Source organism: Aristolochia californica, unplaced genomic scaffold (genome assembly GCF_029961685.1).
Source record: "Aristolochia californica isolate CCGP_79_NKW_82.1479 unplaced genomic scaffold, dmAriCali1.0.hap1 SCAF_2, whole genome shotgun sequence".
Lineage (NCBI taxonomy): Eukaryota > Viridiplantae > Streptophyta > Magnoliopsida > Piperales > Aristolochiaceae > Aristolochia > Aristolochia californica.
This window is the reverse complement of record NW_027181881.1, coordinates 15,988,246-16,010,017: the sequence shown is the minus strand read 5'-3', so window position 1 is coordinate 16,010,017 and position 21,772 is coordinate 15,988,246. Positions and strand designations below refer to the sequence as shown.

Sequence of the window (21,772 nt, the reverse complement as noted above, 5' to 3'; positions counted from 1 at the left end):
TCCCCTTAAATAGGGTTGAGGACGCCAAATACAATTCAGAACCTTGGATCACTGGTTCAAGCCAAATAAATTCTAAACCAAACCAAACCAAAATCAATTACATGAAAATTGAAAACAATATTAATTAATTCCTACGCCTGCTGGTAACTCGTGATGCTAGTGAGTCCATAACATCAGCCCCCTCCTGGAGAAAGAGCTTGTCCTCAAGCTCGAAGGAAGGGTAGAGAAGTCTAAATGCTGATAAGGGCTCCCATGTAGTGTCATTGGGGCCTGCATCTGCCCACTGGATGAGAATTTCCCAATTGCCTTGAATGTGGCGTGCTTTCAATACCTGAGCTGGAGTAGAAAGGACTCAGCCCTCATGGAGTGGTGGCAGGGGTGTGTGTAGGAAGGGCGAGTCGCCCTAGAATGGTTTCAGTTTGGATATGTGAAATACATTATGTATCTTTGCCTCGGGTGGTAGCTGCAAGCGGTAGGCCACAGGGCCAATTCGGTCCAACACCTGAAATGGACCATAATATTTTGGAGAAAGCTTACGGCGCTTGGAGGCAGTTAGTGATACCTGGTGGTAGTGTTGGAGCTTTAACCACACATAATCTTATGGGGAATAATATACCTCATGGTGCTTCTTATCATAATAGAGCTTCATAGAGTGCTTGGCCTCCTGGAGATGAGTACGGACCTCAGTGAGCATAACGTCTCTTTCAGCTAACGCTTGGTCCAAAGTGAGGACTTTGGATACCCCTGGTTCATAGGATAACAAACGAGGTGGATCTCTGCCATAAACTACCCTTAAAGGAGTAGTTCTCAGTGCGTTGTGGTAAAGAGGTGCTATAGCAAAATTCTGCCCAGGAAAGCCACTTAACCCACCGTTTAGGTGGGTCCCCCACAAAACAACGAAGATACATTTCAATCATGCGATTGATGACCTCGATTTGTCCTTCAGTCTGTAGATGATATGCAAAAGAGAATGCCAATTGGGTGCCCAGTAACTTGAACAATTCTTTCCAAAAGGTATTGGTAAAAATGGCATCCCTGTCACTGATAATGGATGATGGAATCCCATGTAATCGGACAATGTGGTCCATAAATAGCTGAGCTACATGAGCAGCAGTATATGGATGCGCCAAAGCAATGAAGTGACCATATTTTGAAAAATGGTCAGCCCCAACTAAGATCACTGATTTACCTGATGAAGTGGGAAGGCCATCAATGAAGTCCATTGAAATGTCGGACCAGATTTGAGACGGTAGCTGCAGAGGTTGTAGTAGGTCGGCAGGACTTAAAGATTTGGCCTTGTTTCATTGACAAATCTGACAAGCAGCTACATAATCAGCAATCGTGCTCTTCATGCCCATCCAATAAATTTCCCGACTGATTCGGAAATATTTTTTCTGTCGACCCTCATGTGTGCTATCAAGGATAGAAGACAGAATGGTGTGACGAAGGGGGGACGTGTGATGCATAAAAATCTTGTTCTTGTAGAGGATAAGACGATTCAATTTTTAGAGGATAAGACGATCTTGAATCGTTCAATGCGGAGCTGCTATCCCTTGCTGAATATCCTAATATAATGAAATAAGTTCTAGATATTGATGTGTCTCCTCTCGAATAGAATCCAACAAAAGTGAACGTGGGTTGCTGATAGCATAAATGTGTGGTTCTGGAATGTCCCAACGAGACAAAGCATCAGCCCCCAAATTCAAACTGCCTGGATTATATTGAACTGTAAAATCGAAGCCCATGAGTTTAGTCAACCAATGCTGCTGTGGTGATGTGGTGAGGCGTTGTTCAAGAAGATACTTGAGGCTGCAATGATCTATACGAATGAGAAATGGTCATCCCCAGGAATAAGGCCGCCAATGTTGGACAACCATGGTTTACCCAATCAGCCCTCTCTCATATGCGGCTAACTTGTGGTGTTGTCCCAACTGGCGGCTGAAATAAGCGATAAGGTGTCCCAATTGTTGTAACACTGCACCAATACCTCCATCAGACACATCACATTCCACCACAAATTCTTCATCAAAATCTGGTTGTTGTAGTACAGGCGCTGAAGCTAAGGCCTCCTTTAACAAATGAAAGGCCTGATCCGCTGAGGAAGACCAGTTGAATGCATGTTTCTTGAGAAGGTTGTTGAGTGGTGCTGCTATCTGGCCATAAGAACATATAAATTTTCTGTAATATCCCGTTATTTCCAAAAATTCCCTTAACGCGGTAAGGGAGGTGGGAGGAGGCCAATCTGTGGCTGCTTGGATCTTACTCTGGTCAAGATTCACGCCCATAGCTGATATAATGTGGCCCAAATATGCCACCTATGAGGTGCCCATAGAAAATTTGGATTTATTCAAAACCAAATGATGGGAGCATAAAATGGTAAATACCTGATGGAGGTGTTGGAGATGTTCGACCCAATTTTTTTAATAGACCAAGATGTCATAAAAAAATACTAACACATAGTTCCGTAGAAGTGAGGAAAAAACCTCATCATGAGGGCCTGGAATGTGGAGGGTGCATTGGAGAGACCAAAGGGCATGATGAGGAACTCAAAATGACCGTGGTGCTTGCGAAACACAGTCTTCTCCACATCTGCAGGGTGAACTCTAATTTGATGATAGCCCAATTTCAAATCTAACTTGGTAAAAATCGTAGCACCATGTAACTCTGTTATGGACTCTATAGCATCACGAGTTACCAACAAGCGTAGCAATTAATGAATGTGTTTTTCAATTTCCATGTAATTGTTTCTTGGTTTGGTTTTGTCTTTGGTTTGGGTTGGTTTAGCATTTATTGGTTTGAACCATTGACCCAAGAGGTCTTTAGGGTTTTGGATGTCCTCCACCCTATTTAAGGGGACGGCTAGGGTAATGAGAATTATCAATTGAGTTCACTTTAGTTAACGTAATTTAGATAAACAGGTCAAGAGCTCCTTCAAGCTCTCTTCCGTTTTTCCCCCCAATTCTCCTTTCCGAAATTCAATTCCCTTCAACCCATCATTCCATCTCAACGTCAAGCAAGGTAATGGAAGGAAGAGAAGAGAGGAGGGCGACAAGATCCATGGCTCGTGAGGATCCTAACAACGTGGTATCAGACAAGTCCACCCTCGGTGATTCCTCTTCTCCAGAGGACATACGTCAAGTCCTTTCAGAACTTCAACAACGATCCACTCTTCAAGGTACTGAAATTTCTCACATCAAAACTACCTTAAAAACGCTGGAATCATCTCTACAAACCATCCTCCGACAACTTGTTGCACTTCAAGCACCAACGCCACCACCAGCAACCAATTTTCAACCACAACCAGTTCCCCACCAACAATTCACGCCACCACCAAATCCACCCCTGCGCCAACCAATGGGTTCAATGACCACTCACGCACAAGGACCATCAACGGTTCCCAGGTACGTTAAACTTAACTTTCCAACATATGATGACTCTAAAGATCCTTTACTGTGGTTCACGAAATGTAAACAATTCTTCTATCATCAACAAACGGTGGAAATGGACAAGGTTACTTTGGCCGCCTACCACATGCTCGATGAAGCACTCATGTGGTTCCATCACTACCGAAATGTCCATTCCATTCAGGATTGGCTGCACTTTAAACATGCTTGCCAGTTGAGGTTAGGACCTCCAGCTAGCAGCAACCCAATGGGGGAATTGATCAACTACAAATAGACCAGCACCTTAGAAGTTTACCAAAAAACGTTCCAAGAAAGGTTGGCCAGAGCTAGTGAATTTGTTCCTCCTCACCTACATGTTCAGATTTTTAATGCTGGATTGACAGAGGCAGTCAGATTGGAAGTGGAATTACTTGGTCCGACAAATTTGGACTCAGCAATGAATTATGCCAGAGCTGTGGAACACAAACAGAGAGTTCTAAAAGAGTCTTTACAAAGAAAACCATTTTGGCAAAACAGAATACAGGGTACTGCATCTGGTCCACGTTTTGGGTCCTCTGCCCCTAACCGAGCAGATCAGGCTACTAGTGTGCCTCCACACTCTATGCCACGTAAATTTTTGACTAAACAGGAAATGGACGCTCGAAAGGCAAAGGGCCTATGTTTTAATTGTGACGAACAATTCCTGCCCGGACATACCTGTAAACGTTTATTCAGTATTGAATTGTAGTAAGAAGATTCAAAAGAGCTTCTTGAAAATGAAATTGTTGAAGAGGTACAACAGGAAGGAGAGCTCTCCCTCCATGCCATGCATGGCCTGCGTAGTTCTAATACCATGCAGGTAAAGGCCAGGTTACATCATCTCATGCTACTTGCTTTAGTTGATTCGGGCAGCACACATAATTTTATCAGTGAACCAGCCGCGCAACAATTGGGATTAGAAATTCAACAACAAAGGGGATTCTCAGTTTCCATGGCCAATGGGGCCAAAATTGCTAGTGTGGGGTTATGTGCTAACACCCCTTTCACCATTGAGGGGCATTCCTTTTTAAGGCAGATTTACTAGTCATTCCATTGGCTGGATTTGATTTGGTGCTCGGGGTCAAATGGCTCCAGTTATTAGGACCGATATTATGGGACTTTCAGGCTCGGACTATGACATTTTCAGCACCATAGGGCCAAATTACATTACAAGGCATTGTGGCACAGGTCCCTAACGCACTTCACACTTTGCATATTCAACACACGGGTGATGATCAGTTAGCTCCTTTACTTACAGCATTTGCGGATTTATTTAATGACCCTACAGGTCTACCACCAGTGCGTCATTGCGATCACCGCATTCGTTTAAAGTTGGGAACTGATCTAGTAGTGGTGCGGCCTTATCGTTACCCGCATATCCAGAAAGATGAAATAGAACGACAGTGCATGCATATGCTCGCTCAGGGGGTGATCCAGCCCAGTCGATCTCCTTTCTCCTCACCAGTGTTACTTGTACGTAAAAAAGATAAATCTTGGAGATTTTGTGTCGACTATAGGCAACTCAACTTGCACACAGTTAAGGACAAGTTCCCCATTCTAGTCGTGGACGAGTTGCTGGATGAGTTACATGGTGCTACAATTTTTACCAAATTAGATTTGAAATCGGGCTATCATCAAATACGAGTTCACCAGGCGGATGTGGAGAAGACTGCCTTCCGCACACATCATGGTCATTTCGAGTTCCTCGTCATGCCCTTCGGTCTCTCCAATGCACCATCCACCTTTCAGGCCCTCATGAATGAGGTCTTTTCATCACTTCTACGCCACAATGTGTTAGTCTTTTTTTTATGACATTCTGGTCTACAACAAAAATTGGGAAGAACATCTCCACCACCTCCATCAGGTATTCACCATTCTACGCTCTCATCATTTGGTTTTGAATAAATCGAAATGTTCTATGGGTACATCTGAGGTGGCATATTTGGGCCACGTCATATCAGCCGTGGGCGTGAAAGTTGACCAGAGCAAGATACAGGCAGTTACAGATTGGCCGGTTCCCACCTCCACCACAACATTAAAGGGATTTTTGGGCTTAGTGGGATATTATAGAAAATTTATCCAATCTTATGGCCAGATAGCAGCACCACTCAACAACCTGCTCAAAAAAAATGCCTTCCACTGGTCTTCTTCAGCAGAACAGGCCTTTAACCTGTTAAAGGAGGCCTTAGCCTCAGCGCCAGTCCTACAATTACCAGATTTTGAGGCAGAATTTGTGGTGGAATGTGATGCCTCCGGGGGAGGTATAGGGGCAGTGTTACAACAATTGGGACACCCCATTGCTTATTTCAGCCGTCAGGTGGGACAACACCACCATAAGTTAGTTGCATATGAGAGGGAATTGATTGGGTTAGCCAAGGCTGTCCAACATTGGCGACCTTATCTTTGGGGACGACCGTTTTTCATTCGTATAGATCATTGCAGCCTCAAGTATCTTCTTGAACAACACCTCACCACATCCCCACAGCAGCATTGGTTAAATAAACTCATGGGTTTCGATTTTACGGTTCATTATAAGCCAGGTAGTTCGAATTTGGGGGTTGATGCCTTATCACGTCGGGATATTTCTGCCACACAAATTTATGCTATCAGTCACCCACGTGCACTGCTATTAGATTCTATTTGTGAGGAAGTACATCAATATCCGGATCTCCTATCGTTATATCAGGATATTCAACAGGGGACAACTGCTCCTCATTGGACGATTCAGGATCGTCTCATTCTCTACAAAAATAGGATCTTTTTGCATAATACATCCCCACTTCTTCACACCATCCTGTCCTTTATCCATGATAGCACACATGAGGGTCGACATAAAACATATTTCCGAATCAGTCGGGACTTTTACTGGAAGGGCATGAAGAGCACAATTGCTGATTATGTAGCTGCTTGTCAGATTTGTCAAAGAAACAAGGCCGAATCTTTAAGTCCGGCCGGCCTACTGCAACCTCTGCAACTACCATCTCAAATCTGGTCTGATATTTCCATGGACTTCATTGCTAGACTTCCCATTTCATCAGGTAAATCGGTGATATTCGTAGTCGTTGATCGGTTTTCAAAATATGGGCACTTCCTTGCTTTGGCGCATCCATATACTGCTGCTTAGGTCGCTCAATTATTTATGGATAACATTCTCCGATTACATGGAATTCCCTCATCCATTATCAGTGACAGGGATGCCATTTTTACCAGTCTCTTTTGGAAGGAATTATTCAAATTACAGGGCACCCAATTGGCATTTTCGTCTGCCTATCATCCACAAACGGACGGCCAAACAGAGGTTGTCAATCGCACGATTGAAATGTATCTTCGTTGTTTTGTGGGGGACGCACCTAGAAGATGGGTGAAATGGCTTTCATGGGCAGAATTTTGCTATAACACATCTTACCACACAGCACTGGGTACTACTCCTTTCAGGGTAGTTTATGGCAGAGATCCACCTCGTTTGTTCCCATATGAACCGGGGGCATCCAAAGTCGTCACTTTGGACCAAGCATTAGCTGAATGAGACGCTATGCTCACTGAGGTACGTACACATCTGCAGGAGGCCCAACACTCTATGAAACGCTTTTATGATAAGAAGCACCGGGAGGCATCTTATTACCCTGGAGACTATGTGTGGTTAAAGCTTCAACACTACCGCCAGTTGTCCCTGACTGCAGCCAAGCGCCATAAGCTGTCTCCAAAATGTTATGGTCCATTTCCGATATTGGACCAAATTGGGCCCGTGGCATACCACTTGCAGCTACCACCGGAAGCAAAGATCCATAATGTATTTCACGTCTCCCAATTGAAGCCCTTCTTGGGTGACTCGCCCCTACTGCACACTCCACTGCTGCCACTACATGAGGGCAGAGTCCTTTCTATTCCGGCTCAGGTAATACAAGCACGCCACATTCCAAGGGATTTGGAAATTCTAGTCCAGTGGGCAGATGCCGGTCCCAGTGACACCACATGGAGCCGTTATCAGCATTTCGACTTTTATATCCTTCCTTCGAGCTTGAGGAGAAGCTATTTCTCCAGGAGGGGGGTGATGTTATGGACTCTATAGCATCACGAGTTACCAATAGGCGTAGGAATTAATGAATGTGTTTTTCAATTTCCATGTAATTGTTTCTTGGTTTGGTTTTGTCTTTGGTTTGGGTTGGTTTAGCATTTATTGGTTTGAACCATTGACCCAAGAGGTCTTTAGGGTTTTGGATGTCCTCCACCCTATTTAAGGGGACGGCTAGGGTAATGAGAATTATCAATTGAGTTCACTTTAGTTAACGTAATTTAGATAAACAGGTCAAGAGCTCCTTCAAGCTCTCTTCCGTTTTTTCCCCCAATTCTCCTTTCCAAAATTCAATTCCCTTCAACCCCTCATTCCATCTCAACGTCAAGCAAGGTAATGGAAGGAAGAGAAGAGAGGAGGGTGACAAGATCCATGGCTCATGAGGATCCTAACAAACTCATCCAGCAACTCCTCCACCACTGGGATGGGGAACTTGTCTTTAGTTGTCTGCAAATTGAGTTGCCTATAGTCGACACAAAACCTCCATGTTTTATCCTTTTTGCGTACCAGTAAAAAAGGTGATGAGAAGGAAGACCTACTAGGCTAGATAACTCCCTGAGCGAGCATATTCAGGCACTATCTTTTGATTTCATCTTTTGTATATGTGGGTAACGATATGGGCACACCACCACTGGATCGGTTCCCATCTTCAAATGAATGTGATGATCACAATGACGCACTAGTGGTAGACTAGTAGGGTCATTAAATAAATCCGCAAATGCTGTAAGTAAAGAAGCTAACTTACAATCACCAGTTTTCTGAATCTGTAAAGTATGAAGTACGTTAGGTACCAGTGCCACAATATCCTTTAATGTAATCTGGCCCTGTTGTGTTGTAAATGTCATAGTTCGAGCCTGAAAGTCCCACAATATAGGGCCTAATAACTGAAGCCATTTTACCCCGAGCACCAAATAAAATCCTGCCAAAGGAATGACCAGTAACTCTGCCTTAAATGAATGTCCCTCAATGGTAAAAGGGGTGTTTCCACATAACCCCACACTGGCAATTTTAGCCCCATTGGCCACTGAAACCGAGAGACCCTTTTGCTGTTGAATTTCTAATCCCAATTGTTTCGTTGCGGGCTCACTGATAAAATTATGTGTGCTGCCATAATCAACTAAAGCACGTAACATGAGGTGGTGTTACTTGGCCATACCTGCATGGTATTAGAACTACGCAGGCCATACATGGCATGGAGGGAGAGCTCTGGGTCTTGTTGCTCCTCTGCAACAACATCAGTTTCAGGAAGCTCTTCTGAACCTTCTTCCCAAAGTTCAATACTGAATAATCGTTTACAAGTATGTCCTAGAAGAAATTATTCACCACAATTAAAACAGAGGCCCTTGGCCTTTCTTATCTCCATTTCCTGTTTAGTCAAGAATTTTCATGGAAGATTGTGGGGGGGCACACTTGTGGACTGGTCTGTACGGTTGAGCAGAGTTGCCAAAAGGTGGTCCAGGTGCAGTACCCGGTAGGCTGTTGGTCCAAAATGGTTTTCAGCCTAATGATTCCCTCAGAACTCTTTGTTTTTGTTCCACAGCCCTGGCATAATTCATGGCTGAGTCCAAGTCTATCGGACCAAGTAATTCTACTTTCAATAGAACCGCCTCAGTCAAGCCCATATTAAAAATCTGAACATGTAGGTGAGGCGGAACAAATTCACTTGCTCGAGCCAACCTTTCTTGAAATGTTTTTTGGTACAATTCTAAGGTGCCAGTCTGTTTATAGTTGATCAATTCCCCCACTGGGTTGCTACTAGCTGGAGGTCCAAACCTCATTTGGCAAGCATGTTTAAAATGTAGCCAATCCTGAGTGGAATGGACATTTCGATAGTGATGGAACCACATGATCGCTTCATCGAGCAGGTGGTAGGCAGCCAGTGTAACCTTGTCCATATCCACCGTTTGTTGATGATGGAAAAATTGCTCACACTTCGTGAACCAAAGTAAAGGATCTTTAGATCCATCATATGTAGGAAAGTTGAGTTTAAAGTACCTGGGAACCGTAGTTGGTCCCTTTGCGTGATCTGCCATGGGAATAGGTTGTTGGCGCAGTGGTAGGTGTGGTGGTGGCGTGAAGTGTGGTTGATGTGCTATCGGTGGTTGAAAGTTGGTTGTTGGTGGTGGCGTTGGTGATTGAATTGCAAACAAGTTTTTGGATGACGGTTTGGAGAGAGGATTCCAACGTGTGCAATGTATTATGGATGTTAGTAATTTTAGTACCTTGAAGAGTGGACCTTTGTTGAAGATCTTAAAGCACTTGACGTATGTCCTCTGGAGAAGAGAAGTCACCAAGGGTGGACCTGTCTGATACCACGTTGTTAGGGTCCTCACGAGCCATGGATCTTGTCACCCTCCTCCTCTTCCTTCCATTGCCTTGCTTGACGTTGTGGTAGATTGATGGAATGATGATGAACAAATTTTGGAAAGGGGAAGTGAGGAAAAAGGGGAAGAGCTTAAAGGAGCTCTCGACCTGTTGTCTAAATTACTCTAGGCTAAATTATAACTCTATTGCTATCTTTCATTAACCTAGCCATCCCCTTAAATAGGGTTGAGGATGCCAAATACAATTCAGACCCTTGGGTCACTGGTTCAAGCCAAATAAATTCTAAACCAAACCAAACCAAAATCAATTACAAGAAAATGGAAAACCACATTAATTAATTCCTACGTCTGCTAGTAACTCGTGATGCTATTGAGTCCATAACAGGAACTTAGCTGATTAAAGAGAGACAATGTAGAATTGATTTCAGCCTTGCTTTCATTAAGATGAAGCCAAACATTGTCTTGTTTTAAGGCTGGATTTGAGGCTCCTCTTCTCTAAATCTGCATTGCTTGAAACCCTAGAATCCCAGCTCTGATACCATGTTAGATTCTAGGGTTTAATCGATAGAAGGCTTTGTTTGAGTACAAGAAGAAGAAAGAAGTAGAGAGAAGAAGAAGAAGGAAGAAGGATGAAGAAGCTAGAGCACGAGTTGGAGAGATGAGTGATTAGGGTTAGAAAGAGAGTTCATTCATGAGCTTCTCCCCCTCTCTTTCTTATTTATTTAAGAGGGGCTTGAAAGCCCTAATACATGAAAAACAAAGGAGCACTTAAATTTTCAACTAATTACAACTTATGCCACTCACCCTCATAACTATATAGAATACCACTCAAACTTTTTCAAAAATTTGAAGTGCTAGGTGATTTAAAAATCCAAGTTTGCTTGCCCGAGGTTTTGTAGGTTACCACAACCCTCTTGGTTATTTTGGGTAACCATTGTTGTTTGATGCCATTTCAATTTTTTATTTGGTAAATGTGGGCAAAGTGTCTGACTCCATGGCAATGGTGGCACCAAATATGAGTGAGAATGAACTTCTTATTTTGACTTTTCTTGTTCTTCCCAATTTATCTTTGCACACAAGGATAATGATTTTTTGACCTAAAAAGTGTGAAAAAGTTCAAAAGGAGCAAGGCTATAGCATTTTCAAAATTAGAAGTGACCATGGAGGAGATTTTAAGAATTCACATTTTGAGGAATATTGGACAAAACATGGTATAGATCATACATTCTCAACTCCTTGAACTACTCAAAAAAATGGTATTGTTGAGAGAAGGAATAGAACCTTAATTGAGATGGCAAGAGATATGCTACATACATACAACTTGCCACATATATTTTGGGACAAAACTGTAAATACCACTTGCTATTTCTTAAATCGAGCAAGCATAAGGCCCTTTCTCAATAAAACTCCTTATGAGTTGTACATGGGCACCCTTCCCAATAGAACTTAATTTTGAACTTTTGGATGCAAAGTGTTAGAATTAAAACAACTAAAGGAAAAATTAAGGAAGTTTGACTCTAGGGCTGATATAGGAATTTTCTTAGATTATTCATACCATATTTTTATGGTCCCGGATCTCACACAGTGATTCGTTGGGAAGAAGAAGAGAAAGAAGAAAATCAAGCTGAAGGGAAGCTTGAAAGCTCGTTGAGCAGAACTCAAAACCCTTGTTTACTCTAAATCAATACTTTAACCTCACCATTGCTGGGATCCCCCATGTTACCCTGTTCTGATACCACGTTGCTATGGTCCCGGATCTCACCCAGTGATTCGAAGGGGAGAAGGTGGAGGAGGAAATAACCAAGTTCCCCTTCGAGCTTGGTTATGTCCTCCTCCTCCTTCTCCCCTCTGAATCACTATGTGAGATCCAGGACTGTAACACATATCATGGCATATATATAGTTTATAAGTAGACATCTAAGAGAGTCAAGGATTTGGTAAATGTTTAGTTGGATGAATTTGATTTGCCATATCCAACCCCAAATCTTTTGTTGACAAAGAGGGAAACCTCTTCGATTCATCCCTAACATCTCAACCTCAAGACCAAAATCTTGAAGAGAGCTCAAATGATCTGAATAACGAATTAGAACCACCTATGGAGCCAAATAATTATAGGCTCATGGCTGATCCCCCCCTTGAACAAATCATTGGTAACCCTCAAAGAAAAATTACAACTAGAAAAGGCAAACATGAAACTTTGGCAATTAGTGCCTTCGTTTCTCAAATAGAGGCGAAAAGCTTTGCCAAAGTTGTAAAAAGATGACTTTTGGATTATAAAAATGGAAGAGGAATTAAATCAATTTGAAAGAAATTAAGTTTTGACTCTAGTACCTAGATCCAAAAATCAACAAGTCATAGGAACTAAATGGATTTTTAAGAACAAAGCCAATAAGAAAAACCAAGTAGTCAGAAAAAAGCTAGGTTACTTGCCAAAGGTTATAACCACGAAGAAGGAATTAATTTCAAAGAGATTTATGCACATGTGGCAAGACTAGAGGCAATTAGAATCCTTTTAGCCTATGTGTGTCACATGAAGTTCAAATTGTACCAAATGGATGTAAAGAGTACATTCCTAAATGGGTACATTCAAGAGGAAGTCTATGTTGAACAATCTAAAGGATTTGAATACATGAGCAAACTTGACCATGTATACAAACTACATAAAACATAGGGATTAAAGATGGTTCCTAGAGCGTGTTCTGAAAAATTAAGCCAATTCTTAGAGAAAATGACTATAAGAGAGGTACCTTAGATAAGACACTATTTATTAAGAACCATGATCAAAATTTGATTCTACAAACTCCTCTCAATGTCAAAAATTTGCTAGTGTAATGAAGAATGAGTTTGAAATGATTTTAATGGGTTACCTCACATTCTTTCTTGGACTTAAAGTAATGGAAGCCGAAAATGGAAAATTATAAATCAGTTCAAATACACTAAAGGATTGCTTAAGAGATTCAACATTGAAAATCTTAATTCAATCACCACACCCATGTATTCGTCCTTGAAACTTGAGTCAAACAACTCCAGTAGGGCCATTGATAAAAAATTCTATAGAATCATGATAGGATCCCTACTTCAACTTTCAAACAGTAAGCTTGAATATATTGTTCTAGGTATACCTATGTGCAAGATTTCCATCTAACCCTAGAGAATCTCACTTAATAGTTGTGAAATGAATTTTCCATTATCTACTTGGAACACCAAAATCAGGTCTTTGGAATTTAAACTCATCAGCCATTGATCTTGTAGGTTACTCTGATGCCGATTTTGTTGGATGTAAAACTGATAGAAAGAGTACAAGTGGTAGTTGCCAATTACTTGGAAACGTGCTAGTCTCTTGGTTTTCCAAGAAACAACATTTAGTTGCACTATCTACCACTGAGACTGAATGCATTGCATGTGGATCAAACAAAAACTAGATGATTATGGCTTAGAGCAAAGTGAAATTCCAATCTATTGTGATAAGTCTAAGTAAGAACCCAGTTCACCAGTCTTGACCAAAACAGAATAAGACATCACTTCATCAGAGAGTTGGTTCAAACCAAAGTAATTAGAATTGAATTCATTCCCACTAAAAATCAAGTAGCAGACATTTTCACAGACTGATTAGGATTTGATCCATTCTCAATGCTTTGAGGGGAACTAGGCATGAGAAAACCACCTTGAATCACTTAAGATGATAAAAATTGAGCTCAAAAATACACATCCCATACTAGTAGTGCCATAAGAGTGATGTGGAGATCAAATGATTATATTCCAGTCACTCTGCAAAGGGCATTTATCAATCAATGCATACTGATTGATTGATCAACATAAGTGATTAAATATCAATTGAGATAGAATGATCGATCATATATGTTGTAAAATAATAAGTAGAAAAGTTTTAAATGATGATTCACTTCATTTTTTATTTCTAAACCCTTCCAACTTCAAGCCTTGTGATTTTTCTGCCATCCAGAGCTTTTCTCTTCAATCCCATTTCGATTATAGAGGCTTTCCACCTCTAAATCTGAAAAATAAACCCATGTTTCCTTCACTAAATCTGATACTTTCAAGATGGTTAGCACAAAATTCATGACTAAGAAGTGCATTACATTGAAAGAAACCAATATGTGCAAGAAAATACGGCATTGGAGAGAATATTTCTGCACTCGCCAACAACGGAGTAAGTATTTTCAAAATTTTGCTTCAAAAAGCATTTTGGAGCCTAGTAGGGTAGGTTTGGACTTTTTCCATTGAAAATTTGATGATTTTGAAAAGTTTTTCCTCCCATACAATGGGATTTTAGAGAGAGAAGAGGTTGTTTACCCTGTGTTGGTGTTATGGACTCCATAGCATCACGAGTTATCCATAGGCATAGGAATTAAATTATGTCAATTTACTTTTCATGTAATTTCAATTCGGTTAGGTTTACTTTATTTGGGTTGGTTCACTTTGGGTTGGTTCAATGTAATGTGGCGTGAACCACTTGACCTATGGGTCATCTTTATAATTTCGTCCTCAACCCTATTTAGGGGGACATGAATGAGAAGAGAGGCAAGTATTGAGAAAATTATATTTTACAGGTCTGATTCTCCCTCAGAGGTCAAGGTCGGATTCTCCCTTTGAGGTCCAAGGTTGAGCTTCCTCCAAAGCTCCTTCATTCTAATTGAGTTCATCCATTACTCGTTCAAGAAACAGGAATTCTCTTCCAACGTCAAGATCATCCATGGAGGGAAGAGAGGAAAGAAGGGTGACTCGATCCATGGCAAGGGAAGAACCTAACATCTTGGTATCAAACAGGTCCACCCTTGGGGATTCCTCTTTCTCTGACGATTTGAGACAGTTCGTGGAAGATACAAGGCAGATGATAGACAACCAGGCTCATGCCCTAGAAGAGGAGCATCAAACAACCTCTGATTTGCATGAGGCAATAAAATCAATGGATGCTGCCATCCAAGCTCTCCTCCGGCGACAAGAGGAACAGGATACACGAGCCCACCCACCAGCTGCATACTCTCCACCTCCTCCCCCACAACCACCAATGCGTCAACACCATTCCCATATGGGGCCTGCTGTTCAAGGACCAAACACTGCGCCCAGGTATTTAAAACTTGACTTTCCTACGTATGATGGGTCTAAGGACCCTTTGATTTGGTTAGCCAAGTGTGATCAGTTCTTTTATCATCAAAAAACACCTGCGGATGAGAAAGTGTATTTGGCCGCCTACCACATGCTCGATGAAGCGCTTCTATGGTACCACCAATTCCGAAATGACCAAGTGGTTCAGGATTGGGCAACTTTTAAACAATCTTGCATGATGCGATTTGGTCCTCCAGCTAGTAGCAATCCATTGGGATAATTAATCAATTACAAACAAACTGGAACGCTAGAGGTATACCAAAAGACCTTCCAGGAAAGGTTAGCCCGGGCAAACCAGTTTGTTAGCCACACACAGTATGTTCATATTTTTATTGCTGGTTTGACAGAAGCTCTGTGATTAGAAGTTGAATTACATGCTCCTACAGATTTAGACCACGCTATGAATTTAGCCAGGGCCATTGAGCACAAACAGCGTGTTCTAAAGGAGTCACTGGTCAGAAAACCATCTTGGCCTGGGAGGCACAACGCCTTAGTGCCAAACCCTTCCTATGGACTGCCAAGATTTAGAGACAGTGCAGCCCCACGCCCAAACATCTCTAATTCGGCTCCACGTGCTCCGTACTTCAAAAAACTTACTAGGCAGGAAATGGAGCAGAGAAAGCCCAAGGGCCTCTGTTTTAACTATGATGAACAGTATGTCATTGGCCACCAGTGCAAAATATTATTCAGTATATGTCTGTGGGTGGAAGGAGAAGAAATACCACCAGAGGAGGAAATTGAGGAAACTGACCAAGAAGGTCCAGAGATTTCCCTTCATGCTATGACAGGTCTATGCAGTTCAAGCACAATGCAGGTTAAGGCCCAATTACATCATTTATAGTTACTGGCTTTAGTGGACTTGGGCAGTACACATAATTTTATCAGTCAACAGGCGGCAGAACAACTTGGGTTAGTAGTATAGCAACAAACTGGTCTTTCTGTATCAGTAGCCAATGGGGCTAAAATTACTAGTGTAGGCATATCACCAGCAACACACTTTGATATTGAAGGATATGCATTTGTTGCAGATTTTCTGGTGATTCCACTCTCAGGATTCAATTTGGTGCTAGGAATTAAATGGCTCCAATTGTTAGGACCAATACTATGGGATTTCCAAGCCCTGACCATGTCGTTTATAGAGGACAAACATCAGATTATATTTCATGGCACATAAGCCCCACTCACCTGCGCACTACAGGTTGTCGAGGTCCAGTCCACACACACATGTAAGTTATCTCACTTACTTACAGAATTTGAAGATATCTTTCAAGACCCTTCTGCCTTACCACCACTTAGGCATTGTGATCACAGTATCCATTTGAAAACGGGTACCGAGCCGGTAGTGGTGCGTCCGTATCGTTACCCTCACTTATAGAAGGATGAGATTGAAAGGCAGTGCGGGCAGATATTAGCATAGGGTATTATTCAGCCCAGCAGATCTCCTTTTTCTTCACCGGTATTACTAGTCCGCAAGCATGATAAGTCATGGAGGTTCTGTGTGGATTACCGACAACTCAATGCCCATACGATTAAAGATAAATTCCCTATTCAAGTGTTGGACGAGCTGTTAGATGAGCTCCATGGAGCTACTATTTTTACTAAACTTGATTTGAAATCGGGCTATCATCAAATCCGAGTTCATCCATCAAATGTGAAAAAAATAGTGTTCCGCACGCATCACGGCCATTTTGAATTCCTCGTAATGCCATTTGGTCTGTCAAATGCGCCTTCCACCTTCCAGGCCCTCATGAATGAGGTATTTTCCTCTCTCTTGACGATGTTTTTTTAGACGATATTTTGGTCTACAACAACAACTGGGAAGAACATCTTCAGCACCTTCACCAAGTATTTTCTCTTATACGATCACATCATTTGGTTTTAAATCGGTCAAAATGTTCGATTGGCACATCAGAAGTGGCATACTTGGGCCACGTTATTTCAGCAACAGGGGTGCAGGTAGACCAGAGTAAGATGCATGTGGTCACCGAGTGGCCTATTCCTACCTCTATTACAGCCTTAAGAGGATTTTTGGGCCTAGCTAGATAATATTGAAAATTTATTCGTAGCTATGGCCAACTTGCAGCTCCGCTCAACAATCTCCTCAAGAAAAATGCTTTTACTTGGTCAGAGACAGCAGCTCATTCCTTTCAGCAATTGAAAGATGCCTTGTCATCAGCCCCAGTGTTGCAGCTCCCCAACTTTGAGGAGTCGTTTGTAGTGGAATGTGATGCTTTGGGAGGCAGTATTGGCGCAGTGTTGCACCAACAAGGCCACCCGATTGCTTATTTTAGCCGGCAACTGGGCCAACACCACCACAAGTTGGCAGCTTATGAGAGGGAATTGATCGGATTGGCGAAAGCTATACAGCATTGGCGCCCTTATCTATGGGGACGTTCTTTTTTTATTCGCACTGATCATTGTAGCCTCAAGTATCTTCTTGAGTAGCGTCTCACTACTTCACCACAACAACATTGGTTAAGTAAGCTTATGGGGTTTGACTTTTCTGTCGAGTATAAACCGGGAAGTTTGAATGTCGGGGCTGATGGATTATCTCGCCGGGACGTTCCAGAGCCACAATTAAATGCCATCAGTCAACCCAGAGCTCTTTTGTTGGATTCTATATGGGAATAAACACAACAGTACCCGGATATTATCTCCTTATGCCAGGCCATCAAACAGGGGACAGCGGCAACCCATTGGAGAGTTCAGGACAATCTCGTCCTCTACAAAAACAGAATTTTTATACCCCACACATCCCCTCTGATTAACAGCATTTTAGCCTCCTTCCAAGACAATACACATGAGGGCCGATAGAAAACATATTTCCGAATCAGTAGGGAATTTTATTGGAGGGGCATGAAGCGCAGTATAGCTGATTATGTGGCGGCTTGTCAGACTTGTCAACGGAATAAAGCTGAAACATTAAGTCCCGCAGGGCTGCAAAACCACTTCAACTTCCGTCACAGGTCTGGTCTGATATTTCTATGGACTTCATAGATGGACTTCCGTCTTCGTCAGGTAAATCTATTATCCTTGTAGTGGTGGATTGTTTCTCTAAGTATGGGCATTTCATTCCTCTGGTGCATCCTTACACTGCAACTCAGGTAGCTCAACTTTTTATGGATAACATTGTCCGCTTACATGGGATGCCTAATTCAATTACCAGTGATAGGGATGCAATCTTTACAAGTACCTTCTGGAAAGAACTCTTCAAGTTACAAGGCGCAACGTTAGCCTTTTCTTCAGCCTACCATGCGCAGACTGATGGTCAGACAGAGGTCGTCAACAGAACCATTGAAATGTATCTCTGCTGTTTCATGGGGGACTCACCTAAGAGGTGGGTTAAATGGCTCGCCTGGGCTGAGTTCTGTTACAACACCTCCTACCACAGCGCACTCGGCACAACCCCATTCAGGGTGGTATATTGTAGAGAACCTCCACGTCTTTTAGCCTATGAACCAGGGGCCTCTAAAGTCACCACTTTGGACCAAGCTTTAGCTGAACGAGACACATTACTTACTGAGGTGCACACTCATCTACAGGAGGCACAACATTCTATGAAAAAACATTATGACAAGAAGCACTGTGAAGTCTTCTTTTCTCTTGGAGATTTTGTTTGGTTACGTCTCCAACACTACAAGCAGCTGTCGTTGACAACCTCCAAACATCACAAACTCTCTCCTAAATATTATGGTCCCTTTCAGGTGATGGACCGCATTGGGACAGTGGCCTACAGATTGCAGCTTCCGCCAGAGGCCATAATTCACAACGTCTTTCATGTCTCACAATTAAAGGCCTTCTAGGGTGATTCGCCTTTGCTGCACACCCCGCTGCCCCCACTCCATGAGGGACGTGTACTTTCTACCCGGGCACAGGTATTACAAACTCGCCGTATTCAAGGTGATTGGGAGATCTTAGTGCAATGGACAGATGCTGACCCCAGTGACACAACATGGGAGCCATTAGCGGCATTTCGCACCCTCTACCCATATTTTGAGCTTGAAGACAAGCTCTTTCTCCAGGGGAGGGGGGGTGATGTTATGACTCCATAGCATCACAAGTTATCCATAGGCATAGGAGTTAAATTATGTCAATTTACTTTTCATGTAATTTCAATTTGGTTTGGTTTACTTTATTTGGGTTGGTTCACTTTGGGTTGGTTCAGTGTAATGTGGCATGAACCACTTGACCTATGGTTCATCTTTATAATTTCATCCTCAACCCTATTTAGGGGGACGTGAATGAGAAGAGAGGCAAGTATTGAGAAAATTATATTTTACAGGTCTGATTCTCCCTCAGAGGTCAAGGTCGGATTCTCCCTTCGAGGTCCAAGGTTGAGCTTCCTCCAAAGCTCCTTCATTCTAATTGAGTTCCACCATTACTCATTCAAGAAACGGGAATTCTCTTCCAACATCAAGATCATCCATGGAGGGAAGAGAGGAAAGAAGGGTGACTCGATCCATGGCAAGGGAAGAACCTAACAGTTGGTAAAAGTCTTCTACTCAAATTTGGAAGTAGAGGAAGTTTCTTCAACTAATCTAAGGATCACTTCCTATGTGAAGAAAATGACAGTGTCCATTCAGTCTATAGAACTGAATGATATCCTAGCAAGCACCTTCATGGGGATGAAAATTTACATGAAGGAAAGTTGGCTAGTCAACCTACAAGAATACCTCCCACAAAACATTCACGAAGCCTTTCAGTTTGTCTTTGGGTAGACTCTTAGGAGTTCATATGAAGTTAAAATAAAAAACCTCACCGCGTCATAGAGAGTCATCAGGGAGATAATCACCTATGTTCTCAACTCAAGGAAGGGGATATTTTCCTCAATGACTATAGCTGGCATCTTTTGGCTATGGGACATCACTCAGAAGGTCAAATTGTACTTCAGTTACTTCATAGCAAGTAGAATGATGGACATTGCCACTAGCTCATGAGTGGATGGCCTCTCATTTACTCAATAGATTACCGCCATTCTATGCCATTGAGGGGTTAACCTTGCTAATAAGGAGTGCATAGACATGATTTGGAAGATGTCTATCAGTGAGAAAAAGGTTGGAAAATTTAGCTTTGCCAAATGCCGATGTCAATGGGTACAGAAAGAGGTAATAGGCAAGGAGGCACCTCAAGCCATCAACCCCGAGGATCAGATGAGCTTGGAAGCTCAAGCCAACCCGTTTGAGTTCACCAAGAGGACAAGGACCACTAAAGAAGCTTTTTCCTCTATAGATCAATAGAGAGAATTATTGGACGTGGTGTACACCATTTGGGCCACTCAAGTAGCCATTCTTGCCATGAAATACCACCTAAGGACCGGCCAGATCAAGATAAGAGCCAGTCAGTAAAGGATCGAGAGCATGATCGAGACTCTCTGTAGACTCGATAGCAGGACGAGTCATCCAGAGGCAACACGGATGAGTTGGACTCAGTGGAGCAATGAAGGACATTAGGCATTACATGTTCTTTTATTTCTTTATTTCATGAATGATAAGTAGGAAGGCCTCTAAGGGCATTATTGTAATAACTGTGATCTCGGTCCTTGACTTTAAGAGGCTATCGAATGGAATGAGAAGGGAAGCAAAAATTACCCAAGGATCTGAGTTCTCCTCTAACGAACCAGAGTCGGCGTTCCCCTGGAACCCAAGGTGCACATATCCCTTCAAAGAGCCTGATTATCCCTCTTCTCCACTCATGTTCCGACGTCGATCCTTCTCTCCCTTCGATCCTCTTGTTCCATCAAAATCATCACCATAGGTAGGCCAGAAAGGTCTCGACGCCCTGGTTCTGTCCTCGAGTTGCAAGAAAACCTCTCCCATCGTCAAATCACTTGATCTATGGTAAGAGACCACAACATTTTGGTATCAGAGCAAGTCAATATGGGAGAGTCATCGAACAATGTAGAATGCGTAGCCACCGTTAGGGAAATGATACAAACTGGGCAAGAAGAAACTGAGGGGCGTCTGGCTACATTGGTGGACAACAGAGCTTCTCAAGTCTTTAATCAGGTAAATATCCAAGTTCAAAATTTATCGGCTAAGATTGATGAATTGATGGGTAAGAAACCTAACCCCTCATGAAGGAGGGAGGAGTCCTGTGACTACGCAAGGAGACCAATTGTTGGACGAACAAAGCATCCAACGAATGGCATGACTTTGGGCTTAGGTGGTGGGACCATCTCGAGATATACCAAATTAGACTTTCCAAGTTTTAAAGAGTCTGAAGACCCTTCAATTTGGCTCTATAGGTGTGAAAAAAAATTGTCTCACCAAAGGACAGCTGAAATCGACAAGGTGGGGTTGGCCGCCTTTCACATGCTCGATGAAGCGTAGATTTGGGGTCATCACTTGGAAATGGAGAATCCAAATATAGAATGGAAAGAATTTAAAGAGCTCTGTACAGTTCGGTTTGGTCCACCAGCTCAAAGCAATCCATTAGGGGACTTAGCCTTGCTGCACCAAACCAGCATAGTTGAGTAATATCAGAAGGCCTTTTAAGAAAAATTGGCCCGAGCCAACAAGATGGTTAGGGTGGATCAATAGGTGGGGTTTTTTACTTCCGGCTTAATAGATTCTCTCAGGTTAGAGGTGGAACTCCTTACTCCCATGTGACCAAAATATTCAACAAAGGAGGAGAACAAAAGATGAATATTTTTGCATCAATGAAGATATGTTTTAGAAAAAGAAGATTGAAAACCAACAATTTTTTTCCTCTCAAGCAGAAGTTGTAAACTCCAGCTTGAGGAGGAGTGTTGAAGAGTAGGTATGGAAGAGTCTGACATGACTCTCACAACAAAAACTCTCACAGCGCCAGAATTATTATGGTGGAGTCTT

General features: G+C 42.4%; 1 protein-coding gene across 1 annotated transcript; it reads right to left on the bottom strand.

Annotated features, from left to right (window-relative positions):
* Window positions 1–1,880: 1,880 nt before the first annotated feature.
* LOC137954928 (uncharacterized mitochondrial protein AtMg00860-like) lies at window positions 1,881–2,285 on the bottom strand. Its single transcript, XM_068801817.1, has one exon. The coding sequence runs from the start codon at window positions 2,283–2,285 to the stop codon at window positions 1,881–1,883; it is 405 nt and encodes a 134-aa protein (XP_068657918.1).
* Between the last annotated feature and the right edge of the window lie 19,487 nt (window positions 2,286–21,772).